This window comes from Chlorella variabilis (genome assembly GCF_000147415.1).
Source record: "Chlorella variabilis unplaced genomic scaffold CHLNCscaffold_21, whole genome shotgun sequence".
NCBI classification, from domain to species: Eukaryota; Viridiplantae; Chlorophyta; class Trebouxiophyceae; order Chlorellales; family Chlorellaceae; genus Chlorella; species Chlorella variabilis.
In genome coordinates, this window is record NW_005435067.1 from 313,443 (window position 1) to 326,798 (window position 13,356).

General features: G+C 69.5%; 2 protein-coding genes across 2 annotated transcripts in view; one reads left to right on the top strand and one right to left on the bottom strand.

Annotated features, from left to right (window-relative positions):
• Positions 1–2,246: 2,246 nt before the first annotated feature.
• CHLNCDRAFT_138596 (hypothetical protein) lies at positions 2,247–4,196 on the bottom strand (the record flags this gene model as incomplete). Its single annotated transcript, XM_005844700.1, has 4 exons — positions 2,247–2,618; positions 2,711–2,767; positions 2,948–3,359; positions 3,733–4,196. The coding sequence occupies 4 exons, from the start codon at positions 4,194–4,196 to the stop codon at positions 2,247–2,249; spliced, it is 1,305 nt and encodes a 434-aa protein (XP_005844762.1).
• A 698-nt stretch (positions 4,197–4,894) lies between these two features.
• Positions 4,895–13,356, top strand: part of CHLNCDRAFT_138597 (hypothetical protein) — a gene marked incomplete at both ends in the record, with an annotated part of 11,869 nt that continues 3,407 nt past the window's right edge. Inside the window, 23 exons of the mRNA XM_005844624.1 lie at positions 4,895–4,927; positions 5,143–5,305; positions 5,494–6,440; positions 6,618–6,911; positions 7,134–7,213; positions 7,426–7,796; positions 7,990–8,054; positions 8,308–8,415; positions 8,681–8,730; positions 8,969–9,056; positions 9,359–9,407; positions 9,620–9,669; positions 9,847–9,965; positions 10,131–10,263; positions 10,465–10,617; positions 10,804–10,846; positions 11,072–11,393; positions 11,579–11,674; positions 11,916–11,998; positions 12,214–12,328; positions 12,557–12,637; positions 12,764–12,836; positions 13,155–13,295. Of these exons, the coding sequence (XP_005844686.1) occupies positions 4,895–4,927; positions 5,143–5,305; positions 5,494–6,440; positions 6,618–6,911; positions 7,134–7,213; positions 7,426–7,796; positions 7,990–8,054; positions 8,308–8,415; positions 8,681–8,730; positions 8,969–9,056; positions 9,359–9,407; positions 9,620–9,669; positions 9,847–9,965; positions 10,131–10,263; positions 10,465–10,617; positions 10,804–10,846; positions 11,072–11,393; positions 11,579–11,674; positions 11,916–11,998; positions 12,214–12,328; positions 12,557–12,637; positions 12,764–12,836; positions 13,155–13,295 (3,657 nt within the window). The remainder of the gene's footprint in view (positions 4,928–5,142; positions 5,306–5,493; positions 6,441–6,617; positions 6,912–7,133; positions 7,214–7,425; positions 7,797–7,989; positions 8,055–8,307; positions 8,416–8,680; positions 8,731–8,968; positions 9,057–9,358; positions 9,408–9,619; positions 9,670–9,846; positions 9,966–10,130; positions 10,264–10,464; positions 10,618–10,803; positions 10,847–11,071; positions 11,394–11,578; positions 11,675–11,915; positions 11,999–12,213; positions 12,329–12,556; positions 12,638–12,763; positions 12,837–13,154; positions 13,296–13,356) is intronic.

Below are 13,356 nucleotides of genomic sequence, written 5' to 3' on the forward strand. Positions count from 1 at the left end.
CNATCGTCATGTGACTGGCTGAGCTCAAGAGAGCAGCGGGCCACAGCAGGGGGTCTGGGTCGGCTTCAAACATGGTGGGCACATCGGGTGATGCATGTACGGGTCGCCCGCGATGGGCCCCCGTCAGGATCAGAGCAAACAGGGCCCAGGCGGCCAGCACCCACCTGCTATCAAAGCCCACCACGCGCACGGGGCTGTTGCTGCGGCTCGGCTCCGGCGGGGTGCTGGCAGCGGCAGGCGGGGTGGCGGCCCCCTGCTGCTGCACGTAGGACGCCGCGAAGGGCGACAAAAAGTCTGCCATGCTAGCGGTGGGCCTGGTGTCGCTGCTGCTACGGGCTACGGCGGTGGCGGTGGGCGAGCCACCGAAAGAGGCGCCGTCACCGCGCCGAGACTCGGCTGCTGCCGTCAGGGCCGGCCCCGCCGCCGGCTTTGGGGCGCCACCGTGAGAGGTGGGGGCCTGGGCAGTGCACGTGAGGGCCCCGCCACGCGCGCAGCTGCGTGTGGGTGGGCAAGGTCGGTCTGGTGTGGCCGAACTGGGAGGCAGGCACACTGTTGTGGCGGGTTGTTCGATGTTCAGAGGGCCTGCAGGCGAGGTAGCGGTGGCCTATGGGCGCAGGGGCGGCAAGGGCTGACTAGGTCTGGGCCGCTGGGCCCCTCGCGACCCACCCTGCTGCCCCGTAGGAGCCCCACCGCGCCCTGTGATGCCAGAAAGCCACCGGCTTTTGCGGCAACAGAGTGCGGGGGGCAGCCGGGCGCGGCGCGGTCCTCACCTTGGGCTGTCCTGGGGTGGAGCAGCGTTGTGAAGGAGAGAAATTGAAGGTGATTGACGCCTGAGGGGGGCTGATGGCGGGAAATCGGGTTCATCGGCCTTGCATGGCGTTCCTGCCAGCGCCGCACGTTCCCACCGTTTTCGGTCGCTGGAGAGCCACCATACCTCATTTCTGTCTCCTCCAACCAAACAACCAACCGTTTGGAACCTGGCATTTTGCGCTCGCCCCGCAGCTTGCGCTTGCCGAGCGGACAGACCCAAGGAACAGGACGGGATGTCGCACGGCTGACGCTCCCCAGCACCACCTATGGTTTTCGAAACAGACGTGCTGGTTTCCGGGCGGGACAGCACTGGGGTTCTGCACGGAACTGCAGTTGGGCCCGTGCACTGGTGGCGGCAGGCGGCAGCTGCAGCGGGCGGTGCGCAAGGGGGCACATCGCCAGCCATAGGGCAGACTGCGTCACGAGGGCTTCGCTGTCTGATGTCCTGCTTTTCCGCGCATGTTGCTCCTCCACGGCCACCATGCATCGTCCTGCCTTCCATCCCCTTGCCAACGCCAGCACACGCCGTGGAATGGGGCGAGCCGTGGTATGGGGCTAAATGCCTCTACACTCACCATGTGTCTCCCCACCCTGTCCATCAGGCTGGAGAGGCAGGGGAAGGTGCCAGCGTCAGGGAAGCAATTGCCCTTGAACTTCTGGCTCCAGTTGCCCTATGTGCTGCCCACCGCATGCCTGCCATGTGCCTCCCCCCCTCGCCCTGGAGCACTCGGCTCCACGCCGATGATGTCTGCCACGCCGCCATTTGCCGACTGCGCTTACACGGTCTGGCGGCATGCAGTTTTGGGATGGGTGCGACGAGCGGCTGATAGCATTTCGCTAGCGTATGGGAAAAAAAGCAAGGTATATCTATGTAGAGACAGGGGTAGAAGGGCACGAGGGTGTGTAGCAGATGTCAAGCAGCAGGAACTTCCTGGGATAGAGGTGTCAAGGTGGGGCCAGATGCGCAGCGGAGGCTGACTGCGAGAGGATATCGTGGCAGGCGGCGCGAGGCAATGCAGTGATTTCAAGGATATGCACAAAGGCACAGACAACAGCAGAGGATGAGGGCAAGCAGGGAGAGCACGGGACGGGAGGGGTGGCATGGGCCAAGCGAAAGGCGGCGGCACGGCAGCGCTGTACACTGGGAAAACGCCTGAAGGGGTGATGCATAAGGGCTGTCGCACGAAGGGAGGGCGAGGAAGGCAGAGGAAAAAACAAAAAGCTCGATGACAGATGAATGAGAGATGATTGGTGGCGTGCATTCATGGCGGGTTGGTTGGTTGGGTACAGATCTGGCTGGGCAGGGGCGCTCCTGGGAGCATTTGCCAGGGTGCAATGCTATTGGCAATCAGTATGTCGTACAGGCTACTGGTAATGAGGGCCCTGAGGCCGGGGCTGGGGTGGCTGGCAGGCTGGCAGGCTGAGCTGGCACATCATCACTCGAATGAAAAGGCCTGGGCATTGGCAAAGGCTGACACCAGTGCCTCCTCCTCTGGCGCTGCAGGGGCCGGCGGCGCAGGCGCAGCTCCCGCCGCGGCAGCGGCAGCGGCAGCGGCCACGGCGGCAGGCGCCGCCCGAGGCGCCGCCGCCTGGCACCGCAGCGCAGCCGCCGCCAGGCCGCCGGCGCCTCTGGGGCCCCGCGCGGCGGCCTGGCTGGCGGCAGCCGAGGGGGGCCCAGCTGGTGCAGCGGCCAGCACGCCTGCCGAGAGGTTGGCGCGCACAGCGGGTCCCGCCGCCTCCCGCAGCATGCTGCGCTCTGCGGTGACCGCCAGCAGCTCCTGCTTCAGCCGCTCTAATTCCTCATCCTTCTGCACCGCAGCAGCAGCAGGGAATGATGGCAGGGAGGATCAGGGACCAGCACTGGGGCGACGTCGCAGCGGCAGCGGCGGCGAGCCCTCACCCTGCGGAGAGCCTCTTGCAGCCCAGCCACCTGCGCCTGGGCCATCGCCGTCTCGGCCTGCAGGCACGGCGGGGCAGCGGCCGCCGCCGCTCGGCTGCGGGTCGCGGCGGCGGCGAGCTGGCTGCGAGGCGCCTGCGCGCGTCGCCCATCCAGCGGGCCTCCCCTGCAATTATCGAGCTCGCTCGATAGCCAGCTGTGAGGTCTAGGCGCGCTCGAGCACAGCAAGCAGCTACCAACCTGCGCGTCAAAAAGGTCTCGGTAGGAGGAGCCCTGGCGCTGCGGCGGCGCCGCCGCGCCCGCCGAGGCAGACTGCGGCTGCTGCTGCGCCTGCTGCTGCGGCGGCGGCTGTCGGCGCGGCTGGCAGCTGTGCTGCCCGCTGCGCGCTGCGGCTGCAAAGATGGGTGTGACGGGCATGGGCGGCCGCGCGCTGCCGCCTGCGCCGCCGCTGCCGCTGCGCCCCGCCCCCGGCTGCGGCGGCGCCTGCGCCGGCGCCGGCGGCGGGTGCAGCGGCTGCTGGCTGGGCAGCGTCCCTGCGACGGCGGTTGGGGAGAAGCGCGAGGCGCCGTGGCTGCGCCCCAGCCCAGCGGTGAGTGCGGCCAGCACCAGCGAGTCTGGCAGGCCCTCTGGCGCGGTCTGGGCCTTTGACAGCCTGCACGCAGGGCCGCGGCAGGGCTGCAGCTGCTGGATCGCCAGGTGAGGTGCAGCAGCGAAGAAGCAGCATGCGTCGCAGTCCAGATGCAAGGGGGCAGTGAGCATGCGGCACGGCGGGAATGCAAGCGCTGGAAGGCAGCCGCGGCGCTCGCCCCTCAGCCGGCCCCTTGCATGGCCTCGTTGCGGCCTTGGAGGTGGCAGAGCAGCCAGCAGGGCGTGGCGCGGCTGCTGCTCGGCATGCTGCGGGCTCCCCGGCGGCATGTGTGCGGCTTGCGGGGCCACAGGATGCGCCACCCGCCCGCCCGGTGCAAGGCGGGAAGCCTCGGACGCCGCCGGTCCATGGGCCCGCGCCCACCTGCCCCTCGCCCCACCTGGCGGGCATGTCGATGTTGCCGCTGCACGCGCGGGCCATGGGCTGCGCTGCGTGGGGTGCGCAGCTGGGCGCGGTGCCTCCCAGGTGCGGGTCGGCGGCGGCGCCGCCGCCGCTGTCGCCGAACTCGGCGTCCTCCTGGATGCGGGGCGCCCCGGCGCCGCGCCTCAGCCTGGAGGAGGGTCCCAGGCGCAGGCCGCTGCGTGCCGTTTGGATAGTGAGGCCGAGGCCGGGGCGCAGGGCAGCCTGCTCGCGCTCCAGCTGGCGCCGCGCCAAAAGCAGCTGGCTCAGCGCGCCGACAGAGCTCTGCCTCTCCGTGAGGCTGCACACGGGGCGCAGCTCTATGCTCCCGCCGGAGGAGTGGCTCTCGTCGAACCCCTCCACACGGACGCCATTGGGCGGCTCCTCCCCGCCCGCAAAGGCCTCAAAGGCGCTGGCAAAGGGCGATATGTCAGCCATCGCCATAGCGGCCAGCCGAGGCTGGGAAAACAAGGGAGGGAGGCCGCCCCCTGCGGGATGATGGTTGGCGGGATTTCCAATTGGGCGGCAGCATGCAGAGCAGTGCGCAGCGCCCACGGTGCCACACAGGACCCCTTCAGGCTGACACTCGGGTTCAGGACCACAGCCAGTCAAGAAAATGGTGGCGGAGCTGACAGCGGTGGGGCCGCCGCCGCCGCCGCCTCTTCATTGGGCGGGAACTCACGCTGGCTGTATGCACAGCTGCCTGTATCAATCCTGCTTGTTGCGGGTATGCATTATGTTTAATCTCTGCACGTGGGTGTGGATCTGAATCGCATGCCGCTGCAGGACTGGTGAAGAGACCCGCGGCAGGCCGCCGCCGCCGTCGGTGGGTCTGACGCTGTGGCAGCAACCTTGGGGCTCCAACTGCTTCCAAAGTATATCAATTGGCATCCGAACCATCGCCGGCAGGTGGGCCTTGGCCATCGCAGGCGCCCACGGGGCCATCGCAGGCGCCCACGGGTAAAGTTTCGGCGCCCTGACACGTGTAGTCTGCGGGACTTGCAAGATAATATCTTGCTGGTGCTGCGCACATGTGCGAGTTGGATTGGGATCCAGGCTGTGTGAGCCGCCCCCCAGACCATTTGCACCATCCGATCGAGACACCTGGCCTGGGGTTTCGCGCCCCTGCCCTGCGAGGGATCATGGCAGGTGGCGATGAGCTTGAGTACACAAAGGTGCGACATCCCGGAGCGCCTGCACCACGCTGTTCAAATGGCGCCGTCTGGGGGCCACTACAGCGTGCCCAGGCGCGCAGCCGTGCCGCCAGATGCCACAATGGGACTGCAGAGGGTCTGCAGGGGGGTGGGCCTTTTTCACCTGGGCCTTTTTCGGGGGTCGGCCGCCGCCACTGCCGCCGTCGCCGCCTGCCCGCGCCACATCCTGCTTGCAGGTGCTGAGCGAGTCATACGTCTCCCGGAATGCCCCGCTGGGCTTTCCAGCAAGATTCCACAGGGTGTGGTTCACAGAAACCACCGATGTGCTTCTGAAGAACGAAGCTGGGGAAGCCTGGGAGGGCCGAGTGACCAAGAAGGCCGCTGACGAGAAGAAGCCGGGTACTACTGCCTGCGCTCTGGCAGCACCGGCATCATCAGCCGAGTGCCGCTGCTGCAGCCCCTCCCGCACCTTGCATGTGGCTGCGACTTGTGCATGCACGCTGGGCCTGCCTCCCACCATGACATCATCACCGCACGATCGCTGCACCAGCCTGCCACCGCGCCTCCCTCTGCTGCCGCCGCCGCAGACTCTTGCAACATCACCGGCGGGTGGGGCATCTTTGTCAAAGCAAACGGGCTGCAGGAAGGCGACGAAGTCAAGTTTCAGCACCAGCCTGCCACCAGCTCCAGTAAGGCAGCTATCCGCATCACTGTGCTCAGCAGAGGCAACACGAATGAGGCTGCGGCCAAGCGCCAGGCAGCCAAGCGCCAGGCAGCCCAGCTCGGCAAGCCCGGCCGCAAGCCGGCCTCGCCTGCGGCAGCCCGCACGCCGGGGCGCAAGCGGCCCCGCCAGGAGGCGCGCCCGCCCGAGCACCCCGCTCAGCAGCAGGCGGCGCAGCCGCGGAGGGGCCCTGGCACCGCGGCAGCGGCGGCGGCGGCGTTGGCTGCCAGAGCAGCGGCCGCAGTGGCAGCCGAGCAGCCGCCTACCCTGGCTGCTGGCGAGCGCGAATACATCCGGCACAGCCGGCAGCAGCCCGAGCAGCAGCAGCAGCAGCAAGGGGTGGAGGAGGCGGCAGCATGGCAGGCAGCAGAGCAAGAGGCAGCCGGGCGGGAGCAGCAGGAGGAGGAGGCTGTGCTCCAGGAGGAGCAGCCAGCTGAGCAGCAGGTGAAGTCTCCTTACAGCGGCTGCTACGATCTCCCGCCTGGCGAGTCATCTGACGACGCAGCGGATGCGCCGGCTGCGCCACAGGCAGCAGCGCGGGCGCCAGCAGCGGCAGCTGCGGCTGTTCCAAGCCGCGGCGAAGAGGCGGAGCGTGGGGCCAAGCGGCAGAGGCCCGCCGCTGCTGCCGCTGCTGGCGTGGTGGCGGCTGCGGCCGCTTCTGTGCAGCCTCTGGAGGCGGCTTCACACCAGGCTGAGCGTGACGCCGGCGCCGGCGGCAGCGGCGGCGAGGAGGGCGACCCACGGGAGGGCGGGCTGGCCGCTGGCGCGCCAAAGCTCACGGCCGGAGCGCTTGTGGGGCGCACCGTGCTGCTGGTGAGGCGCTGCTGCTGGTGCTGCCAGCCGTGCCGCCTGCTGGCGGCGCAGCGCCCTGGCAGCGCCGCTGGATCCATTCGCTGCTTGCCATACATGGCTGCTGTGGAAGCACACCCGGGTGGCAGTCCCGCTGACCTTCCCTGCGGCCCCGTCCCCACCGGCCGCACTCGCATGCAGCGCTGCCCAGCCGGCCCCGCCCTGCACAGCCGGCGGGAGTGGGTGGCGGGGCGAGTGCTGGAGCCCGTCGGCAGCAGGCCTGGCATGCTGGTGGTGCAGCTGGTGGGGGCGAACAGCCAGCAGCAGCAACACCAGGAGGGCGAGGAGCAGCAGCAGCAGCAGCAGCAGCAGCAGGAGGAGGGTCAGCCAGCCGCGGCAGCGCCAGCGGGAGGCATCGAGGAGCTGTCTTTCTTCAACCCGTCTGATGTGGCTGCGCAGCTGCCGGAGGGGCTAATCGGCTGGACAGTGAGGAAGGTGAGGCCGCCCGCCTGCCTGCCTGCCTGCCAGCCTCGCTGCCTGCCTGCCTCTCTGCCTGCCTGCCTGCCTGCCTGCCAGTCAGTCGTGGCAGGCCCTCTGGCGGCAGGTCTGCGGGGCACGTTGCCGCGCATGCACCTCCCTGGCGAGTGTTGCACCGCGGCGCCTGACCAGCCGCCCTCAGAACCTCTGCTGTCTGCTTGCCGTCCCCCCCTCCTGCAGCACTTCCCTGGGTTCGGGCCCCGCAAGTGGATTGGCAAGGTGGATGGGTTTGTTGCAGAGTGCCAGCTGTACCACATCACGTGAGGACTCCTGCCGCTGCTGAATGCAACTCCTGCCGTGGCGGACGCCGTGCCGCCTGCCAGCCACCGCTTGCCTGCCGCTGCCTGTGTGCCGCCGCTTGCAGCGCATGCACCGCTGCCACGGGGAGCCGAGGCTCGGCTCCCCGGCTCCCTGCTTCTGCCTTCAGCAGCTCTGCCGCCTGCCGCGTGCCACCCGCCTTCGCACCGTGCAGCTATGAGGATGGGGATGGCGAGGAGGCCGAGCTTCATGAGCTGCTGCCGGTGCTGAGAGGGCCCCATCGAGCGCAAAACGGTGCCCGGCTGGCGCCGGCTGGCGCGCCCTCCAGGCCAGCCGCCGGCGGCAAGAAACGCGGGCGGCCGCCCAAGCAGGCGCCGCCTGGCGAGCCGCAGGCCGCGGCGGCGGCCGTGGCGGCTGCCGGCCGCGGCCGCAGGGTTGCGGCCGCCGCTGGGGCGGATGCCGCGGCTGGCGGTGCGGCCTGGGTGCAGGTGGAGGCCACCCCCGTGGCGATAGCAGAGGCGGAGGAAGGAGGCTTTTATGCGGCAGGGGGCGCGGGGCACGACCGCCACGTGCTGGCTTTTGACAGTGAGCAACCCCTGCTAGGAATGCCGCTCCCGCTGCTGGCGCTGCCGCTGCCGCTGCCGCGACTGCTGCTGCTTGTCGCGGTCCCGTCATGTGCCTGCCGCCGGCATCCTTTTTGGGGCAGCAGGCTTACGCGTCTCAGCTGCCCGACATGCCTCTGCACCCGCGCCTGGTGCCCGCTGCTCGGTCTCTGCAGGGGAGGCTGGCATGGCTCGCCCGGTGGGCCCCTGGATCGTCGACCGCCACAAGGGCACTGTTCTGGTGAGCAGGCTTGCCTGCCGGCGCTGGACTGTCTACTGCCCGCCCGATAGCAACGGCACTCGCGACGCGGCTCTCTGGCTCGCGAGCAAGCCCTGCTGCTGTCGCAGCGCGTGCAGCGCGGCGCTGAGGTGGCAGGGCTGCGCCCTGCGGCGACTGCCAGCGCTGCCCCCTGGCCGCTCAGCTCCTCAGCTTGCCGTACCTGCCGCCCCGCCGGGCTCCTGTGCCCACCATTCTGGCGCTCCTGCTGCTGCAGGGCCGCGCCGCTAGGCTGGACAAACGCCACCTGCCCGACCGCCAGCTGCCCGACGGCGGCGAGGAGGGCCGCGCCTACCGGAGCCCCTGCGTGCCCGGCTGGCTGGGGGTGCGCGCAGCGTGCACAGCGCAGCAGCACTCTGCCTGAAAGAGGCTTGACCTGTCAGCGCCGCCTGCTGCTGCTGCGGGAGCCCAGCCGCCCCCTTGCCCTGCCCCTTCCTGCTCTCAACTCCTTGCCCGCTTCCCATGCCCGAGCGTCGCCGTCACCCTGCTGCGTTGGCTGCCGCAAGCCCTTTCTGCGGCGGCAGAGCAGACCCAGGCCAGACCCTCCGCTATGACGGCTGCTCCATCGCACCGCCGCTGTGTTGCTGCAGGTCAGTATTGTGGAGAGCGACGAGGAGCAGGTGTGGCATCCCGGCTACAAGTGAGTGTGGGGCCGCCGCCCGCCTGCGGTCTCTGCTCCTGCTTGCTTGTGGCGCCCAGCCCTGCGTGTGGCATGCCCCGTGTGCAGCAGACGCTGCGGCGCTGCCGTGTGTGCTGTGCTACGCTGTGCCACGCTGCGCTGTGCACTGCAGTGCCATGCCATGCTGCGTGCGCTGCCGTGCGCCGCCTCTCACCACGCTGCGCTGTGCCGCGCTGTACGCACATGCGTACCCCTGCAGGGGGCAGTACCACCCTGTGTTCTGGGACTCTCACTGCGCCGTCAAGCACAAGGTCCCCAGCGCCTATACAGAGACGGTCGAAGAAGCGGTGAGGGAGGCTGGTGCCGCCGCCGCCGTCGCAGCCGCCGCCACGGCCGCTGCTGCCGCGGCTGCAGCTCGCTGCTGCCCGACAGCCTGCCCCCTTGCTGCAGCTTACGGCCTGCACAGCGCAGCGCATGTGCTTGCATATAGCACAAGCACATAACGTGGCTGTATGCCGGGGCATGCTGCTGCCTCCGCGCCTGGCTAGCGCGCGCCTGGGGCCTCTGCAGCCAACCCTCTGCCGGCCGGCCTGTCCGGTACCCTGCGCGCCCAGTCAGCGTGGCTTACCCTGGCGCCCCTGCTGTGCAGGCGCTCCTGTACGATCGCATGGCGCTTTCCTACTTTGGAAGCGGGGCAGGTGGGGCTGTGCCGTGGGCTGCGCCGCTTGCTTGTTGGTCCCCTGCCTGCTGCGTGCTCCGCACAGCTCGCACCATGTGGCGCTGCATGCACAGCCGTGGGTTGTGCAATGCGGGAGGCCCGCCCCGGCCCCGGGGCCGCATCTGGCCTGGGAGGCGGCCGGCCGCTGCCTGCCTGCTGTGCCACCTGGCGTGCCGCCCACCTTCCCCGCAGATACCAACTTCCCGCCAACCGAGGAGCTGCTGGCGGAGCTCGGGGGCCAGGTGCGCGGCAGCTGCTGCGCCCCGCCCGCTGCAGCAGCTGCTGCCGGCGCATCCCGCCCTCCACCACGCACAAGCGCTACCCCCTGTACAGCCTCCTACACCCCCCACGACCACACGCACAGCGCAGACGGCACAGACGCAGCTGCCGCCGCTCCCCGCGCCCCGCCTTGTCTGCAGGAGGAGGGCGCTCGCTCCCAGGTCATCCCCCTGGCCGCCCGCCTGCTGTTCATGGAGCAGAGCATTCCCGACGAGGCGATCGCCACCGATGTGTCGCAGGAAGAGTGGGATGAGTGGGAGTGAGTGGGGCTGCCGCCTGCCAGCTGGCCGGCTGCCGGCGTCGGCTCCAAAGGCGCCTTTGGAGCACCGTGATGCGGTACCGGCGTCTTTGATTGATACTGTATCAATGCATTGCACCCATGCGTCGTGCTGATGGTACTGCCACAGTGCGGTACCACCCGCAGGTCGTACATCCAGGACAACCACCTGCTGCGCCGCCCCGCGGCGGACGCCCCGCGCCAGCTGGCCGCCAGGCTCAAGTGGCTGCTGCAGCAGGCGAGCGCGGCGGGGCTCCCGGGGCCTCTTGGTACCCCTTTGGTATTGCTGTGGTATCGCTGCCCGGCTGCTCTCTGTTTAGCCCCCAAGGGCAGCGCTCGCCACACCAACGTCTGGCACCTGAAATGAGCCGCTGCTCCCGCCGGCGCCGCCAGTCCCCATCCACCCCCCAGCCCCCTCCTCCAAACCCAAACCCACCCCACCACCTGACAGCCTGTCCTGCCCCGCCCACCCCACCCACAGGTACACCCCAGCGCCCTGCTGCCGCCGTACCGCGGCGCCGCCATGCGCCGCTTCATGGCAGCCTGCGACGCCTGCACAGAGGTGGGAACCAACAAGGACCACTACGCTCCCGATGCGGCCCACTGCTTTGCCTGCGCCTCCACCGTAAAGAAGGTGAGGGGCGGGCCTGGCGCGTGTGTGCATGCGCGCGCGTGGGTGGGGCAGCGGCGCAGGCTGCGGCCGCCTGCACGGCGCCCCGTGCTTTCCAGCCGGCCGGCAAGCGCCGAGCTTGCCGCTTCCGCCGATGCCGCTGCTCGGTTGCCTGAGCCCCGGCCGGCGTTGCTGCCCCGGCGGCTGCAGGGTGGCGGCGCCTCGTTCCGACACAGCTGCAACAAGCTATCTGGTGGGTGACTGCCCGCCTTCCGGGCTTTCTTGCGCCAGCCGTGGCCGGCAGGCAGCCTGCATTCCACTCCACCCGGGGACCGCCCACTGCTCCCCATGTGCTGTTGCTGCCGCCAGGCGCCGCCCTCGCAGCTTTGCTTCCTGCTTCCCGCTGCACCACCCCACACACAGCGGCACGACGCACGCCCGCGCCGCCGGTATCGCCGCCCCCACCCCCTCGCTGCAGCGCTGATACGAGAGCTCGAGGTGGCGGTCATCTCTCAGGACGCTCTCAGTTCTTTCGCGAGCGGCGAGGGCGAGGAGGAGGCTGCTGCGGCGGCGGACGATGAGCAGCAGGGGCTCGACGCCAAGCTCCGGCTGTGGCGCACAGGGTGCCCCGATGGCGGCCAGTCAGATGATGCCAGGGAGCAGGCAGCGGATGCGCGGCGGCAGCGGCAGCGCGGCCAGGCCGGCGGCGCCGCCTTGCCGCGGCGCGGGGCGCGGGGCGGCCGCGGCGGCCGCGGCGCCGCCGTGCGGCAGGAGAAGCCCGTCCCGCCAGGCGCGCCTCGGTGCCCACCCACCGCCCCGTGCCTTCCCACTCACTCCCACTACCACACACACACTCTGCCTTGAGCCCTCTCTCTCACACACACTCTCTGTCGTGCGCACTCTCTCTCCCTCATTTCCCTATCACACAAAGAACCACACACACACACACACACCTCCTCCTCCCTCCACCCCCTGCAGGCCTCAGGGTCATCGTCATCGGCGGCGGCGTGGCGGGCCTGAAGGCGGCGGCAGACCTGCAGCGCTCGGGCGCGCAGGTGACGGTGCTGGAGGCGAGGGACAGGTGAGAGCGCCTCGCCGCTCCTTGAAGAACCTGTGTTGCTGTCGTGCTTGCCTGCTTGCCTGCTTGCTTGCTTGCTTGCTTGCTTTCTACCAGAGTCTGAATGCTCCGCTCGGGACGGGTTTGGAGCGGTGTGGCCACGCCGTTTCCACCGCGGCTTCAGATGCTGCTGCCGCCGCTTCTGTCGAGGCGCCGCCCCACACCACCCAACCACCGCGCACCGATGCACACCCTCCCCTTGCAGGCTGGGAGGCCGCATCCACACCCACCAGCTGGTGGCGGGGGAAGTGCGGCGGCCGGTGGACCTGGGGGCGACCTTCATCTGCGGTGGGCTGTGTGTGGTGGTGGTGGCGGGGGTGGTCGGGCAGAGGCAGCGCTTCCCTTGCCGACCCCGCCTGCTGCGGCTGGCGCCCCCTGCTGCTGCCACCACCCCCGCGCGCACACGCCGCCGCCTCCACCGCTGCCACCGCCGCCAGAGCCGCCGCCGGCTCCACGCCTGCCTGTCCCCCCCCTCCACCCCGCCGCCGCGCCGCCTGCTGCAGGCACCTCCCGCAGGCCACCTGTCAACCCAATGCTGGAGTTTGCGGTGGATGTGCTGGGCCTGAGCCTGCGCCCCAAGCGACGCGACGGACCTGCCGCCACCACTCTTTACGACAAGTGCGGCCGCCCGCCTGCCTGCATACTGGTCGATTCTTTTGCCTTTCGTGCTGCACATGGGCTGCGTGGGAGTGCCGCGGGGCTCGAGGAGGGTGCATTGTCTCTCCCCACCCCACCCACCCACACCACACACACACACACACACGTGCGTACACCGCCACCACCACCACCCAACGCAGCCAGGCACTAACATGCACGACCGCCACGCCGCACACCACTGCCTTGCAGGCAAGGGCTGCCCATCCCCGACGAGCAGCTGGAGGAAGCCGAGGAGAAGTACGCGGAGCTGATGGAGCAGCTGCTGGACAGGTACGTCATACCGCATGGTACCGCATTGTGGGTACCACGGTGTGCCACCGCAATGACGGCGCTCTACGGGCTTGTGTCTGCCGCACCCAGCGCGCCGCCCCTGCCCCGTCCTGCCCTATACCCCAGGGGCGAGAAGGCGCGGGCAGGCAGCACCGAGACGCTGGCGAATGCGATCCGCAGCATCCTGGAGGACTTGCAGGTGGGCGCTGCCTGTCGCCAGGTCGAGACATGGTCAGGGCCGCAGCGAACGGTGCCGCCATGCTTGGTGCCGGGCGGGCACGCCTGCGCGCGCCGCCAAACCCCCAGCCGCCCTCAACCCACCACCGCCCGGCCTCCGCACCCACCACGCTCTGCCCTGCTCCACACTTGTCACGCACCTTACTTTGTTTCTCACCCTTTCTTCCACCCTTTCTTCCGCCATTTCTTCCACCCTTTCTTCCGCCCTGTCTCCCCCGCTTTCTTCCCCGCTTTCTTCCACCCTGTCTTCCCCTCTGTCTTCCACCCCCCTCATGCGCAGCTGGAGGCCATGGAGCGGCAGATCGTTGAGGCGTACCTGGTGGACCTGTACGTCACCACCACCGACCGCATGAGCCTCAAGGGCAGCGTCAGCTCCGGATACGACGGCGACCACGAGCTCGTGGTGGGCGGCTTTGGCCAGGTGGGTCACGTGTGGGGTGTGTGTGTGTGTGTGTGGGTGGGTGGGGGGGGGGGGGTGCTTG